This window comes from Ananas comosus, linkage group 11 (assembly GCF_001540865.1).
Source record: "Ananas comosus cultivar F153 linkage group 11, ASM154086v1, whole genome shotgun sequence".
Lineage (NCBI taxonomy): Eukaryota > Viridiplantae > Streptophyta > Magnoliopsida > Poales > Bromeliaceae > Ananas > Ananas comosus.
In genome coordinates, this window is record NC_033631.1 from 1,117,973 (window position 1) to 1,132,141 (window position 14,169).

Sequence of the window (14,169 nt, forward strand, 5' to 3'; positions counted from 1 at the left end):
TTCAAGAGCTTATTTGATAGTAGCATTTTCTCGGGCAAAATTTGAGGCTATTTTGGAGCAGCCCCCTGATCTTCAAATCTCCTTTCTGGATCTGTGGTTAGTTTGTGCTTCTTCCACTTATTCTTTTTAATCAAGTTTTATGTTCCAAGGGTTCTTGCTTTTGATTCTCTTTGCTATCAACTAGCTCAATTCTCAAAGCACTGAGAGAGTATAGTGTGTCATTGTTGTGTAATATATTAATGTTTGGATTCAATTGATCTTTGGAAGCAAGATTAACAAGAGATAATAATTGAGCTAGAATAAGAACTTTTACTTTATTGTTCATGATTGGGCATCTAGATCGATGATCAATGCCACGAAAGATGATTAAGGACACATTAACTTTCTAGAAAAAGACCGACCATCCCTAGAGCAAGTAGCAAAGAGCTTGATGGTTGGTACCCGAGGTCTCAAGTTCGAATCATAGTTGATTCACATTTCTAGCCAAGTTTATTTCTAAATGAAATAAACGAAGCGGGTAGCATGCTATCTATCTCTAAAAAAAAAAAAAAAAACTTTCTATAAAAATAGTTTTTTGATTTTTAAAATTTATTTTCTGGGTCACCAAGTGGGCACAATATGAATGGTCAACATAAGCAACCTTCTAAAAATAAAATTTTAAAAAATTCTTAAATTCACCATCTTGTTTAATTGTAGATCTTGATATAGATAGTTGAGAGAATTTTATTTATCATCAAAAGCTCAACTAATATCTGCAGTTTAATGCATGGCATTTAAATTTAGTTTGCTTGTCTTTTCTATTCACCTCTTCTACTGGCATATTGGCATCACTTGCTAGACCTTCAACATGTAAATGAGTAAAAGATCTTAATAGATTACTGTTAGATCAAGCTTTTGGGAAACAAGACCAATAGCCACTGTTGATTCCTTAGTTATATAGACCATAAATATATATCATAGAGAAATGTACATAGTGGATACTGGATAGCATACATAGTGGATACTGGATTTAAACTTGCTGAAGTAAAATGAGACGACCTTCTACAACATATTACAAATTGCAGCACAAATCAAAGAAGTAAAAATAGAACATTTAGATTCTGGTCCGATAATAGGCAGCGTGAATGCCGAGGCAATCAAATTTAATATATTAGAAATACGAGAGTTCATGAGTCTAAAATTAAGTTCTTATATTTCTTTTAACGCAAAACTATATATTTGAAGGAGCACTCATTGTTTCTTGCTCAAATGAGACTTGTATAGATAGCCCCGGTATTGCCTTATTAATGAACAAGGAGAGGGCTTCAAGGAAAACTCTATTTATAATTGTTAATTCTGGAATAATTTACAATCACTCTTAATACAATGCCCACTACTCAGTGACTAGCAGCAGGTTCATTTACTTTCCAACTCTTTATTGATTTCATACTGTTTTAAAGGACTTTTCGGCATCTTGCTCTGCAAAATAAACATCAAGGTCATGTAGGAGTTTAGTATGACTAGTTATAATGAATCTTTTATCTCAAAAATTTGTTAAACTAATTCTCAACCAAGTTATTGCTTTTTGTTCTCGCAAACTACAATGTTATTACTGGTGTTTCTTAGTTTTAACTGAGGATTAATTGTAACAAATGTTTGTTTGGTGCACTAGAGAGTTATTTTGGTTGAGACAGTAACATGTTCTTTATGAAAATCGCCAAGACTCGTAAGAGCGTTAAAAAATCATCATTTTTTGTAGTGTTCCATTTAGAGAGACATGGTAATTTGAAAAGATCGTTTATTTCAGGCTCACTTCGGAGGAAGCCTCATGGCGGAGGCTNCGGATATCAACAATGAAAGAACTCATGAAGGATATAAGTGAGATTAAGGATGAGCTTGAGAGCATGCTATCCTTCCTACGGATCGCAGAAAGATTAAAAGAGAAGGATGAGAGCACAAAAACCTTCATAAAACAAACAAGAGACTTGGCTTTCGACATTGAGGATATTATAGATGAGTTCACGTACAAGCTGGGTGAGGAGCAAGGAGGGGTTCTACCCAGAGCAATCAAGAGGTGCAGAAATATAAAAACATGGGATGACCTTAGCAGCAAACTTAAAGAGATCAAAATTAAGCTCCAAAACATTATGGAGAGAAGGACACGATATGATACAAGAGGAATGGAAAGTGAAGTAAAACCTCGAATAGCTGTTGGCGGTAGCAAGAGCCATGTAGAATTAGCACATTTTGTCGAGGAGGATGATATCGTGGGTATTGACAAGTACAGGGACTTGTTGCTCAAATGGTTGAAAGATGAGGATGAGCAACAACGACAGCCCATGATAATCTCAGTGTTTGGAATGGGTGGTCTAGGGAAGACAACTCTCGTAACTCACGTGTACAAAATCATCAAAGCTACCTTTGATGCTTGTGCCTGGGTTGCTGTATCTCAAAGTTATGAGACTGATGATTTGCTTAGACGGATTTTAAAAGAGTTTTATAGGGAAGATCGTGAGAAAAGACAAGCACCTAACAACATTGATACCATGGATTGCAGAAGCTTGGTTGAGACTATTCGCACTTACTTGCAATGTAAAAATTATGTACTCATTCTAGATGATGTTTGGAGTACTGATGTACTGGACAATATAAAGAATGCACTTCTGAATAGTAATAGCAATAGTAGAATAGTTCTCACAGCAAGGAGTTGCGATGTAGCAATACTAGCTAATAAGCACTATATGTTTGAGCTAAAGACACTAGAGGCAGATCATTCATGGGATTTGTTTTGTAAAAATGCATTTTGGAAAAGTGCAAACAAGATTTGCCCACAGCCTTTAGAACAATGTGCTAAAAAAATCGTCGAGAAGTGCGGTGGCTTGCCCCTTGCTATCGTATCTATAGCCCGTCTCTTATCATTTCGAGAACAAACCGGTTTTGAATGGGAGAAGGTTTACAAAGATCTTGAGTGGTATCTAACCGACAACGCATCGAAAATCCATGAAAAAGTACATGACATTTTGAAACTTAGTTTGGACGATCTTCCCCATTACCTTCGAAATTGCTTTTTATATTGTTCTAGCTTTCCGGAAGACTATACAATTGAAAGTGACAGGCTCATAAGGCTTTGGGTGGCTGAAGGGTTCATTGAAGAAAGAGAAAGAACGATGGAGGAAGTGGCAGAGGACTACCTTAATGAACTTGTTCATCGCTGTCTACTACAAGTGGTACATAGGGATGAAGTCCGTAGAGTTCAAGGATGTCGAATGCATGACATCATTCGTGTGCTTGCTCTTTCCGAGTCAAAGGAGTTAAGTTTCTGCATGGTCTATGAGCATTCACGGGAAAAATTGCAGAGATCCAAAGCACGCCGCTTGTCAATCCTAAGCAATATAACTAATTATTGTACTGAAGACAAATCTCATTTGCGTTCAGTGCTTGTTTTCAACAATTCCATGAGCTATGATTTACTGCTGTCGGTCTTAAGATCATCAAAATTTTTACGTGTCTTGGAACTAGGAGGAGCGCTAATCGAGAAACTACCGAGTGAGATCTGTAACCTATTCAACCTGCATTATCTAGGCTTGCGAGCTACAAAAATTAAGGAGCTTCCAAGATCAATCGGGAAGCTACGAAATCTGCAAGTATTACATACATATGACAGTGAAATAGAAAAGCTGCCAAAAGGAATAACAGAGCTTCAAAAGTTGAGACATCTATTTTTGTCTGACGATTTGGGTAAGAACATCAAGCCACCGGTGGGAATATGGCGCTTGAAGGGCTTGCAGAGTTTGACAACTATTAGGGCAACTAGGAAGATTGTGCAGAATGTAGATGCTTTGANTAGATACAGGTGAAAGTAAAATAGAAAAGCTGCCAAAGGAAATAACAGAGCTTCAAAAGTTGAGACATCTAATTTTGCCCTACTATTTGGGTAAGAACATCAAGGCACTGGTCGGAATACGGCGCTTGAAGGGCTTGCATAGTTTGGCAAACATTGGTGCAACTAGGAAGATTGTGCGNCGGAATGTAGAAGCTTTGACAGAGTTGCGGACATTTGGGATAGAGGGCGTAAGAACCCATCACTGTGCAGACTTGTGGAATAGTATCACAAAGATGAACCATCTTAGCAATTTAGATGTCATCAGTGGACGTGGGCAAGAATTACAGCAGTTGGGCACCCTGCGCCTACCTCTACCAATTCAAGAATTATGGCTGAGGGGTAAATTAGACAAAACCTCAGTCCCTGAGCTTGCCACATCCTTTGGGTCTCTAACAAACCTAATCGGATTAACACTTTTTTATGCAAATTTGGATGAAGATACATTTCCTTACCTGCAAGCGTTGCCCGCGTTGATGTTTCTTGGCCTTTATGAGGCATATGACGGCATGAAGTTGCACTTCCAAGCAACATCATTCCCCAAGCTAAAGGAATTGTTAATACAAGATGCCCCGAATCTCAGTCAGGTGGAAATAGAAAGAGGAGCAATGGCAAGCCTGAATAAGCTAGACCTACACCGTTGTCCAGAGCTAAAGGAGCTGCCCCACGGCATTGAGTACCTTACCACCCTTAAGGATTTATACATTTGGCGTCCAGCAAAGGAACTTGTTGAGCTGCTTCTAGGAGGAGGAGGAGGAGGAGAAGGCGACCACAGCAATGATTGCCGCACGAGGGTTCGCCACATCCCGAATTTTACTATTGGTTTCAAACGAGACGGCAAGGTTGTCGAAGAAAGGATTTGATGATTCCACATCATGTAGGTGAGTTTGGGCGCTTTTTGCAAAGCACCGACCGAGCTTGATGCTTTCATATTTTCTGCCTCAGATCTTCTAAATAATCCGTGCTTGAGGAAAATTGAAAATGATGATCGATATGCAGGTGTTATCTTATATGTGTATTTTATTTTATTTTTCAATGTATGTGTGTGTAAAAGTGAATGCATCAAATTAGTTGGTGCATGCCTTCAGCTACTCGTATTATGTATTTGGAGAATGCTTTGTACCCTTTAAACTTTATTTATTGACTAAAATAAAAAAAAAACCTTCCCTTATAAATATCCATATTTTTTACTTTCTAAGATGACTAAATTTTCTTTACTTGTTAAGAAAAAAATTATAGGGTGTCTTCAGTATAAATTATAAGAAATGGACTGAATAGTAGTGACGGAACTCTGACAATCGAAAGCGTTTAAATCCATCAACTTGAAATTTTGAGAAGATAAAATATAGGGTGTGTTTGGTTCGAAGTTGAAATCGATATCAGAATCGGAATGAGAATAAGGCGGAAACAGAATCGGACTGATTCATTACCTCATTTTATTTTGTTCGCCACCTGAATCAGAATCGAAATGAATAATTCTTATTGTCGGTATTTGATTCAAATAGATATCAGAAGCGTAATCAAATTAATATGTTAAATTTATCTTTAAAATATATTCGTTTAAATCCAAACTGAAAATTAAATATTAAAAATTTACGTCAAAATTTTAAATATATTTTTTAAAAAAATTAAAATTTGAAATTGAACAGATGATTCAAAATATAAAACTAAATTTCGATTTATTTAAGTTCAAACTTAAAATTATAATTTCAATTTCAATTTGAATCCATAAATTAAATTTAAATTTTAAATAAAACTTTAGATTTTAAATTAAATTTAAATTTAAATTCAAATTTGTAAATTAGATTCGAAATGCTTGATTGAATTTTAATTTTAATTTAAGTTCAAATTAAAATTTAAATTTATAAATATAATTTTTAAACTTAAGTTTATATTTTAATTAAAAAATAAGCTTTAAAAAACTAAATTTAATCTGAATAAATCCATTCCATCTGGATTCAATTTTCAATCTAGCCTCCCAGGCACCCGGGAATCAGAATTAAAATGGGAATTCCGCATACCAAAAACAGATAAACGGATTTGTCCATTTCAATTCCGATTCCAGGATGAAAAATGGGCGAACCAAATACGCCCATAGATTTTTGAAAGCCAGTAGAGGAAGTGATGGATGAAAAAACAAATATTTACATAGAATTTTCTATATTTTACCCTTATTAAAAAGATTAAAAAAAAATTGAAGAAAAAGCTTTCGTATAATGTCTGAAAGGATAAAAGCAAATTTCAGTTCTTAACTAGGTTGAGTTAATCCTAAGGTAAATAGGACTTGATATAACAAGATAAGAATAGATCCTAAATAGAAGAGGTAGTTTCACAAATATTAATTGTTGTTTAACAGATTAGTTAGAAAATTTATTGTTAGATTTCGGATTAAATTTTTAGTTATTTAAATTAAAGTCAAATTTATTTAAAATTAAAGTCAAATTCTACTTTAATTAGGATAAGATGAGATTTAGTTTTATTAAAATATAAATAGAGTTTAATTAAGAATCTAATTAGACTGTGAGCTCTAATGAGTCTCTACATTTGACACGTTCATTATATATTTATATACAAGATGTACGGCCAGAGGAGATAATTAATTAAGCTCTCAATTAAATAGTATTTAGCAAATTAGAGGGGGTCGATTATATTGAAATAATGATGACCAATTTGTTCGCCAATTAATTTTAGTTCGCATGTGCTACTCATGTCATCATAATTGTTGAAACAAAAATCAAATTCTCTTGACCTTTTCTCATAGACAGATTGATTTAAGAAACGTATTGATTATTTTTAATAAACCACTACTTCGCATGGCGTCTATAATATTAGAATATATATATTAATATATGATTCATTTACTACTAATTGAATTGAATTTGAATTTGGATTAATGTAGATATAGATAAAATTATCATGCCAATCCTACTTTATTTATATTTATTCGAAANTTTTTTTTTTTTTTTTTTTTTGAGAGATAGGTAGCAAGCTACCCGTTTCGTTTAGACAGATTGATTTACGAAACATATTGATTATTTTTAATAAACCACTGCTTCGTATGGTGTCTATAATATTACAATATATATATTGAATTTGAATATGGATTAATGTAGATATAGATAAAATTATCATGCCAATCCTACTTTATTTATATTTATTCGAATGAAGAGAGTAGTTGGAATATGCATCTAATTCCGATTTCTTCCGTTAATTCGGAAAAAAATTTCTATCAAAAGAAATCTTCTGTTAATTCTCAAAAAGTTTTCTATCAAAAGAGGAGGATAGGTTTGTTCTTAATTTTGTGGAGTGACTAATTTAATAATTAGTTATACCTTTATTCTACGATATGATTCAGGGTTAATCTTAACTTAAATTTGAATTATCATAATTATATCATATACTCTTTTTGGAATAACTATGGTTAATTGATGCATAATTATATGACCAAAAGAGATTCCAAAATATTTTCCCCAAAGTTTTTTTTTCCCCTTATAAAGAATAGACTTTTATCTGAAGACTAATCAATATATATATTTTACAAGCCCTATGGGCACCTTTATAAAAAAAATAAAAATAAAAATAAAAAATTTAGGTACCGTGGCGTGACGAGTTAAAATGAATAAGTTATCTATGATGATATGGCAAATAAATACATCAATTCATTTGAACAAATTGTTGAAGGATTGGACTGATGTCACGTGATTCTCGACGACTGCTGCTCTAGCTACATGCTTTTGTTTCCTTTCACATGTTTTTTGGGCTTATGTTTATGTTCTCGTTGATTTCTTTTCGATTTTTCTAGGAGGCCCTAGCTGCTTCCACCTGTATGCTTAGTTCATTTTACTTTATGAATGAAGCAGGTAGCTTGCTACCTTTTTCTCAAAAAAAAATTCATTTGAACAAATTGTATGTTGGAAATGAAAAGTACAATCTTAAAGGGAAAAAATAATTGGCATATCCCACAGCATAAAGAGAGCCTGGGATCCCAAGAGACATGAGATCATTATGTGCATAATAATCATTTATTTACTATGCATTCTATACAAAACAAATAATTATTAAGAGAAATAAACATGAGTGAAAAAATAGTATAGTAGGGGGAAATAAAAAGCAAGAGAAATTAGTATGGGGTGTTATTTTTGTTATAAATAAATTATAAGTATGGATCCATATCAAGATAAGAAACATGCACACCGAATTCTAATCACCAAGACGAGATTGGACACGGAGCTAAATCTCTTCTAAAGATGATGACTTACTGACAATTACACCTTGTGCATGTTATTTGATTTACGACTAACATGAAAAAATTGGTTCGTAGATCGATGAACCCAACTTTTGGGTGTACAAATAGTATTGCTCAAAAATAAAAGGGACCAGTAAAATATTTTCATTCCATTGTTTGCATAAAATTTACCGTTTATTATTATTATTTTTTTTTGTAACTTATACCCATGTTTAGAATTTCTTACATATTAGCATTCGAGTCCTATCAAATAAACCAACGCCAAAGTACACTATATTACATTAAAATCAGGAACACAAAATTCTAAAACTCTATATCAATAACCTTAGACAAATTCATATAGAACAGTACAATTTTGGAATATATAACATTATTGAAATATCAAATTCCATCCAAGTTTTGTCCNTATTTACTATGCATTCTATACAAAACAATTAATTATTAAGAGAAATAAACATGAGTGAAAAAATAGTATAGTAGGGAAAAATAAAAAGCTAGAGAAATTAGTATGGGGTATTATTTTTGTTATAAATAAATTACAAGTATGGATCCATATAAATATAAGAAAACAAGCACACCGAATTCTAATCGATCACCAAGACGAGATTGGACACGGAGCTAAATCTCTTCTAAAGCTGATGACTTACTGACAATTACACTTTGTGCATATTAATTGATTTACGACTAACATAAAAAAATTTGTTCGTAGATGAACCCAACTTTCGAGTGTACAAATAGTATTGCTCAAGAATAAAATGGACCAATAGAACATTTGCATTCAATTGTTTGCATAAAATTTACGATTTCATTTTTTTTTTTGTATCTCATACCCATGTTTAGAATTTCTTCAAATAAACCAAGGCCAAAGTACACTATTTTACATTAAAATCAGGAACACAAAATTCTAAAACTCTATATCAACAACCTGAGACAAATTCATATAGAACAGTACAATTTTAGAATATATAACATCATTGAAATATCAAATTCCATCCAAGTTCCGTCGAGCGCAAATTTTCTTTTCCTTCTATTATATTTTTTTCAACATGTATTGCGTCGAACATAAACAAAACGAGGAACAACACGCTGAAGCAAAAGATAAAACACACTATGTACCACTTTTCAAATTACCCAGAAAGGTTTAAATAAAACGAGGAACAACATGGTTCGTACCAATTTTCGGAGTACCCACATGAGAAACCCTTGGTGAGTTCGCTCGAAAGTTTTATAAGTCTTTCGAGGGCATCATACCATTCGATCCATCTCCGAGCAGTCTATTTATATGATGATTTTGACAAGCATGAAATGCTTCGGCAGATCAGCTCTTCTGATGCACAGCAATCACATGGATGTCCATCTCCTTCAGCATGACGGATCGGCCGCAAGAATCGCATGGCGCCGTTCGCGACCCACATATGCTCCCGTGCTCGGAGAGACCTCTGAGGCGGTCGCGGGCATCGAGCGGTTCGGTCCCGGCTTGGACCATGTCTCCGCAAAAACGGCACACTATGAGCCGCAGTGGGCAGGTCAAGGACTGGTGTTGGACCTACCATCACAAAGAAAGAAGTAAAAAGTTAATGCCTTTCACTGTAGAAGATAGATGTGGTTCAATGTTGGCTCTTACTACTGTAGTTTAGGCCATACCAAATCCATTTTTACAAAAGCATCTCTTTTTCAATAGTATGTATCAAATGGAACACCTGCTATTACCAAACTAAACAGATGGTTTCCAGTCTAAGTAGAATTGTAAGAGTAATCGGATTTAATCGGCTAATATTAATATCAAAATTTGTCTATTAACATTTTGGGAGTATAAAACATACCATGAGATCGCATACAAGGATATGTTTAGTTTTAGATTAAGGTATCAGCAGTAACTGACTCATAAAATGCAATGTATCAAGCATAATTTCAAAAACGAAGGGCATAAATCAAAACAATATACACAAACTGATATATGCAGATGAAAAATCTCTATAGATATATAATAAACTACGCTTACCATTTCTTCCTTCTCAAGGACTACTCCACATGGGCAATTGAGTGGCTCATGAAAAACTTTCATATGCTTCTCCATCTCCCCCTGTTGAAAGGCTTGTCCGCATTTACCGCAATGCACATGATTCGCTGCTTGCTCCTTCCTGAGAACAACTCCGCACCCCTCATGCTGGCACACCAAATTATGCCTGATGCAGTATGCTTCATGGATCACAATGGTCCTGCTGGATATATAATGCCAACAATTCCGGCACTCTACTGAATCGGAATCAACTTGAGAGGAAGGATTCAATTGTTCTCCGACCTTTTGCCCGTTATTGTTAATATCCTTAACTTCTACAGAAATATTGAATTTCGTAACTCCCTTGAAGCCAAAAACTCCAATGCTGTAGGTACCTGCTACAAGGCTTTGATCCTTCTGTTTAAGTATCAAAATCTTCGAGCCCATCTCATGAGATGACTATTCATGTCGATGTTGGGTCGGAAATACCAGTGGATGCCTAGATACATAAATATTAGTATCTCCATCACTGGTATCTACCTCAATCTTGACTTCTATGTTCATTAGCCCAGTTGAAACTTTCTCACTGAGAGTCTCTTCAATGGAAAATTTATAGTACATGAATTTTCCTTCTTCCACAATCCCCGACTCAGCCTTTCCTAATACAAGTGGTATGAGCACATGCTGTTCATTCTCATTGTCCAAAACAGAATCAGATCCCTCTATATCGACTTCGATATCTGTTTCTAAAATTGAAACACTCGAAGAAGGTTTGAGCTCGAGAACTCTTAATTTGTACTGCAGCTCTCCATAATAGACCGTGATAACATCGCCTTCTGACAGGGTCGCATGTTTTCGAAGAGTGGTTTCGAGGATAGCTTTTTGGTTAGGAAGGTCGGAGAAGCCCACTGCTTCGGGCTTAAGCTTAGCATAAGTTCCTTTTGGCAAGCTGGCATAGCGCACCACAATTAAAGGAACTTCAATGTTGGTACCAGGGAATAAATTTGTCCAGACATGCGGAGGCAGCTCTGCAGAATTTTCTCGTGCAGTGAATTCGAGGACTCCTGAATGAGTCGTTGTTTTCATATCTTGATTTTCGCTGGAATTAGAAGTTGAGGGACCTCCTTCATTAACTTTGGACAACCTAAAGTACGTAGGACCTTTATCCAGGGCTCCTTGATCAGATAGCTCTTTGAAGCAAGAAGACGGTAGCTTGATCTTGTCTGCAGAACCATCATATGGAAGGGCTTCGAATAACCTTGAAAAGACAATCCCGTTGCCTAGAAGCATGTTTTGAATTAATTGGTCTTTTTCTTTTTTATATGAATCCGATTTAATTGAGTCTTTATTTTGAATCCTATAACGTTGATTGATTCTATTTCGCCATTTTTGCGGTACTAACCGCGACCATTTGGTTTGAGATAAATTGTACTGATAATGCCCCTTTAACCAGTTTTTCCATTCAATCATTCCAGACTTATGAATTTTCTTATGTCTTGGATTGGANGACTTTGATGGGGATCAAATGGCTGTTCATGTACCTTTATCTTTGGAAGCTCAAGCGGAGGCCCGTTTACTTATGTTTTCTCATATGAATCTCCTGTCTCCAGCTATTGGAGATCCCATTTCCGTACCAACCCAAGATATACTTATCGGACTCTATGTATTAACGATCGGGAATCGTCGAGGTATTTGTGCAAATATGTATAATCCATATAATTGCAGAAACTATCAAAATCAAACAGTTGACAATAATAATTATAAGTATACGAAAGAGAAAGAACCGTATTTTTGTAGTTCCTATGATGCACTTGGAGCTTATCGGCGGAAACGAATCAGTTTAGATAGTCCTTTGTGGCTCCGATGGAGACTAGATCAACGTGTCATTGGGTCAAGAGAAGTTCCCATCGAAGTTCAATATGAATCTTTGGGTACTTATCATGAGATTTATGGGCACTATCTAATAGTAGGAAGTGTAAAAAAAGAAATCCGTTGTATATACATTCGAACCACTCTTGGTCATATTTCTTTTTATCGAGAAATAGAAGAAGCCATACAAGGGTTTTGTCGGGCCTACTCATACACTATCTAAACTAAGAAATTCGATTAGGCGATGCCTGGAATTCGGGTTTTTCCAATTTTACTAGTATCATAATTTCTGAATTTCTGCGTGAATCAAGATTGAGATTGAGGAAAGAAAGTTAAGTTTTCGAATCACTGACTCAGGCCCATTGTCGAATCCTACTCAGCAGAATATAGAGGTACTTATGGCAGAACGGGCCGATCTGGTCTTTCACAATAAAGTGATAAATGGAACTGCTATGAAACAACTTATTAGCACTTCCACTTGACACCTATCGTAATGATAAACGGCTCGTCTCGCCGTGACCTTATCTTGGATTCTCAATACTTCTGTCGCTCCATCCCCGCAGGGGCAGAGAACCCGTCGCTGTCTCGGCTGTGCTACCGGAGGCTCTGGGGAAGTCGGAATAGGAGAGCACTCATCTTGGGGTGCCTAAATAGTAGACACAGGTGATAAATAAGAGAATACTAAAGATTCGAGCCATAGAATTTCTCAATTCTGACACAAGGTACTTATTAGATCGAATAGAATGATTTTGCCGTATCCAGAATAATACCAATCCAACCCGCTTTTGACATATCTATCCTATCGTTATTTGGGTACCATATTCACTTCTTTGGGCTTCTATTGAATCGAGAAATAGGTTTGATTGTACATCTTTTTGATATATATAAGGTATCCTCCGGATAATTCAAATCGAAGCAATTTGATGTCTGACTCAGGCCTATATGACCGATCGATAGAAATACTCCAACACTCCACCTTTGTCATATATTCCATATATCTTTTTTCTTCTAATTGCAAATTGTTCTCGATTCACCAATTCTTATCTTTTTTATCCTTTTATAAAGGAACAATAATAAAAGAAATCAAAAAAAAAAAAGATATAAAAAAAAAAAAAGTCAAATATTGGGATTCTTAATTATTCTGATTTTTTCTCAGATATTTGAAATATTCAAAAATTTACAATTGGTTGGTCAAAGTTTCTTCCATCTGTTGCTCTACCTGTCAAATAGACCAAACATTAATAACCTCACAAGAGCACGAGTGATAAGTGATAATTGAGATGTATCTAATTAATATTAGCCAAACAAAATGGGAACAAGAAAAGGCCACAAAATCGCTATAATTAATTAAACCGCTAAGTTTGTTTAAGCTGCAATCTTTTCAATTAACTTACAATAGACAAATAGCAGTAAATACTTAAGGCTATGCATCAACAGTAGAAAGATATATGCTAACAAAGCACAGAAGCCTGGAGAAAGATCAACAGATACTATCATTTTCTTTTTCTTTTTCCCAGTTCTAGATGTCTTACACTCTGAATCATCATTTAAATACTGAGGCTGTAATTCGATTGCAATAAAGAGAAATAAGGTCAGGGATCTTTCTTCAAGTACTTAATGGCAATGGACCAATGAGCAAGAATTCCATAAAACCTCAATTTTCTCATTCAAGTATACAATTAAGTGGAAGAAATAACGAAGGCTGTAGTCATCAGATCTGACAGATACACGTTTGCTTGTTATTGTGCATCATGTTAATGTAATCAATTTAGATCTTATCAACTCATATCCCACTTTATCAAACTGTATCATATTGATTATGCAATATAGGCTTAACTCATCTGAAATGCCTCTAAACCTATATTGTCTGTCTAAGCTATGATCAAATCAGTGTTTTATTTTGCGTCTCTACTCTCTAATCATATTTGACTTGTTCCAACTGATTCTAATTGGTCTAGACTTGAATTGACCCAAATTACAATATGACCTGATAACTTCAACTCTATTTTGCGCAAACCATAATCTTATGGTTCTTCAAAACATCATCCCAGTCCGTACAGCCGTACAATTTGGACTCTTGTTTGAAACTAAAACCGTTTCATTCTACACCAATGACCTTTCTAGTGAGGTATCATACACTCAATTTGGATCAGAAATGGATCAGTTATGATAATATTACCGACTGCTCTACTTAAA

The 14,169-nt window shown here is 34.9% G+C and overlaps 1 protein-coding gene and 1 pseudogene across 1 annotated transcript; one reads left to right on the forward strand and one right to left on the reverse strand.

Annotated features, from left to right (window-relative positions):
• LOC109717537 (disease resistance protein RPM1-like) lies at positions 1,834–5,034 on the forward strand. Its single transcript, XM_020243381.1, has 2 exons — positions 1,834–3,717; positions 3,827–5,034. Exons 1-2 carry the CDS (start codon positions 1,845–1,847, stop codon positions 4,720–4,722), a joined length of 2,769 nt encoding a protein of 922 aa, XP_020098970.1. The 5' UTR covers positions 1,834–1,844; the 3' UTR covers positions 4,723–5,034.
• Positions 9,363–11,607, reverse strand: LOC109717763 (annotated as a pseudogene).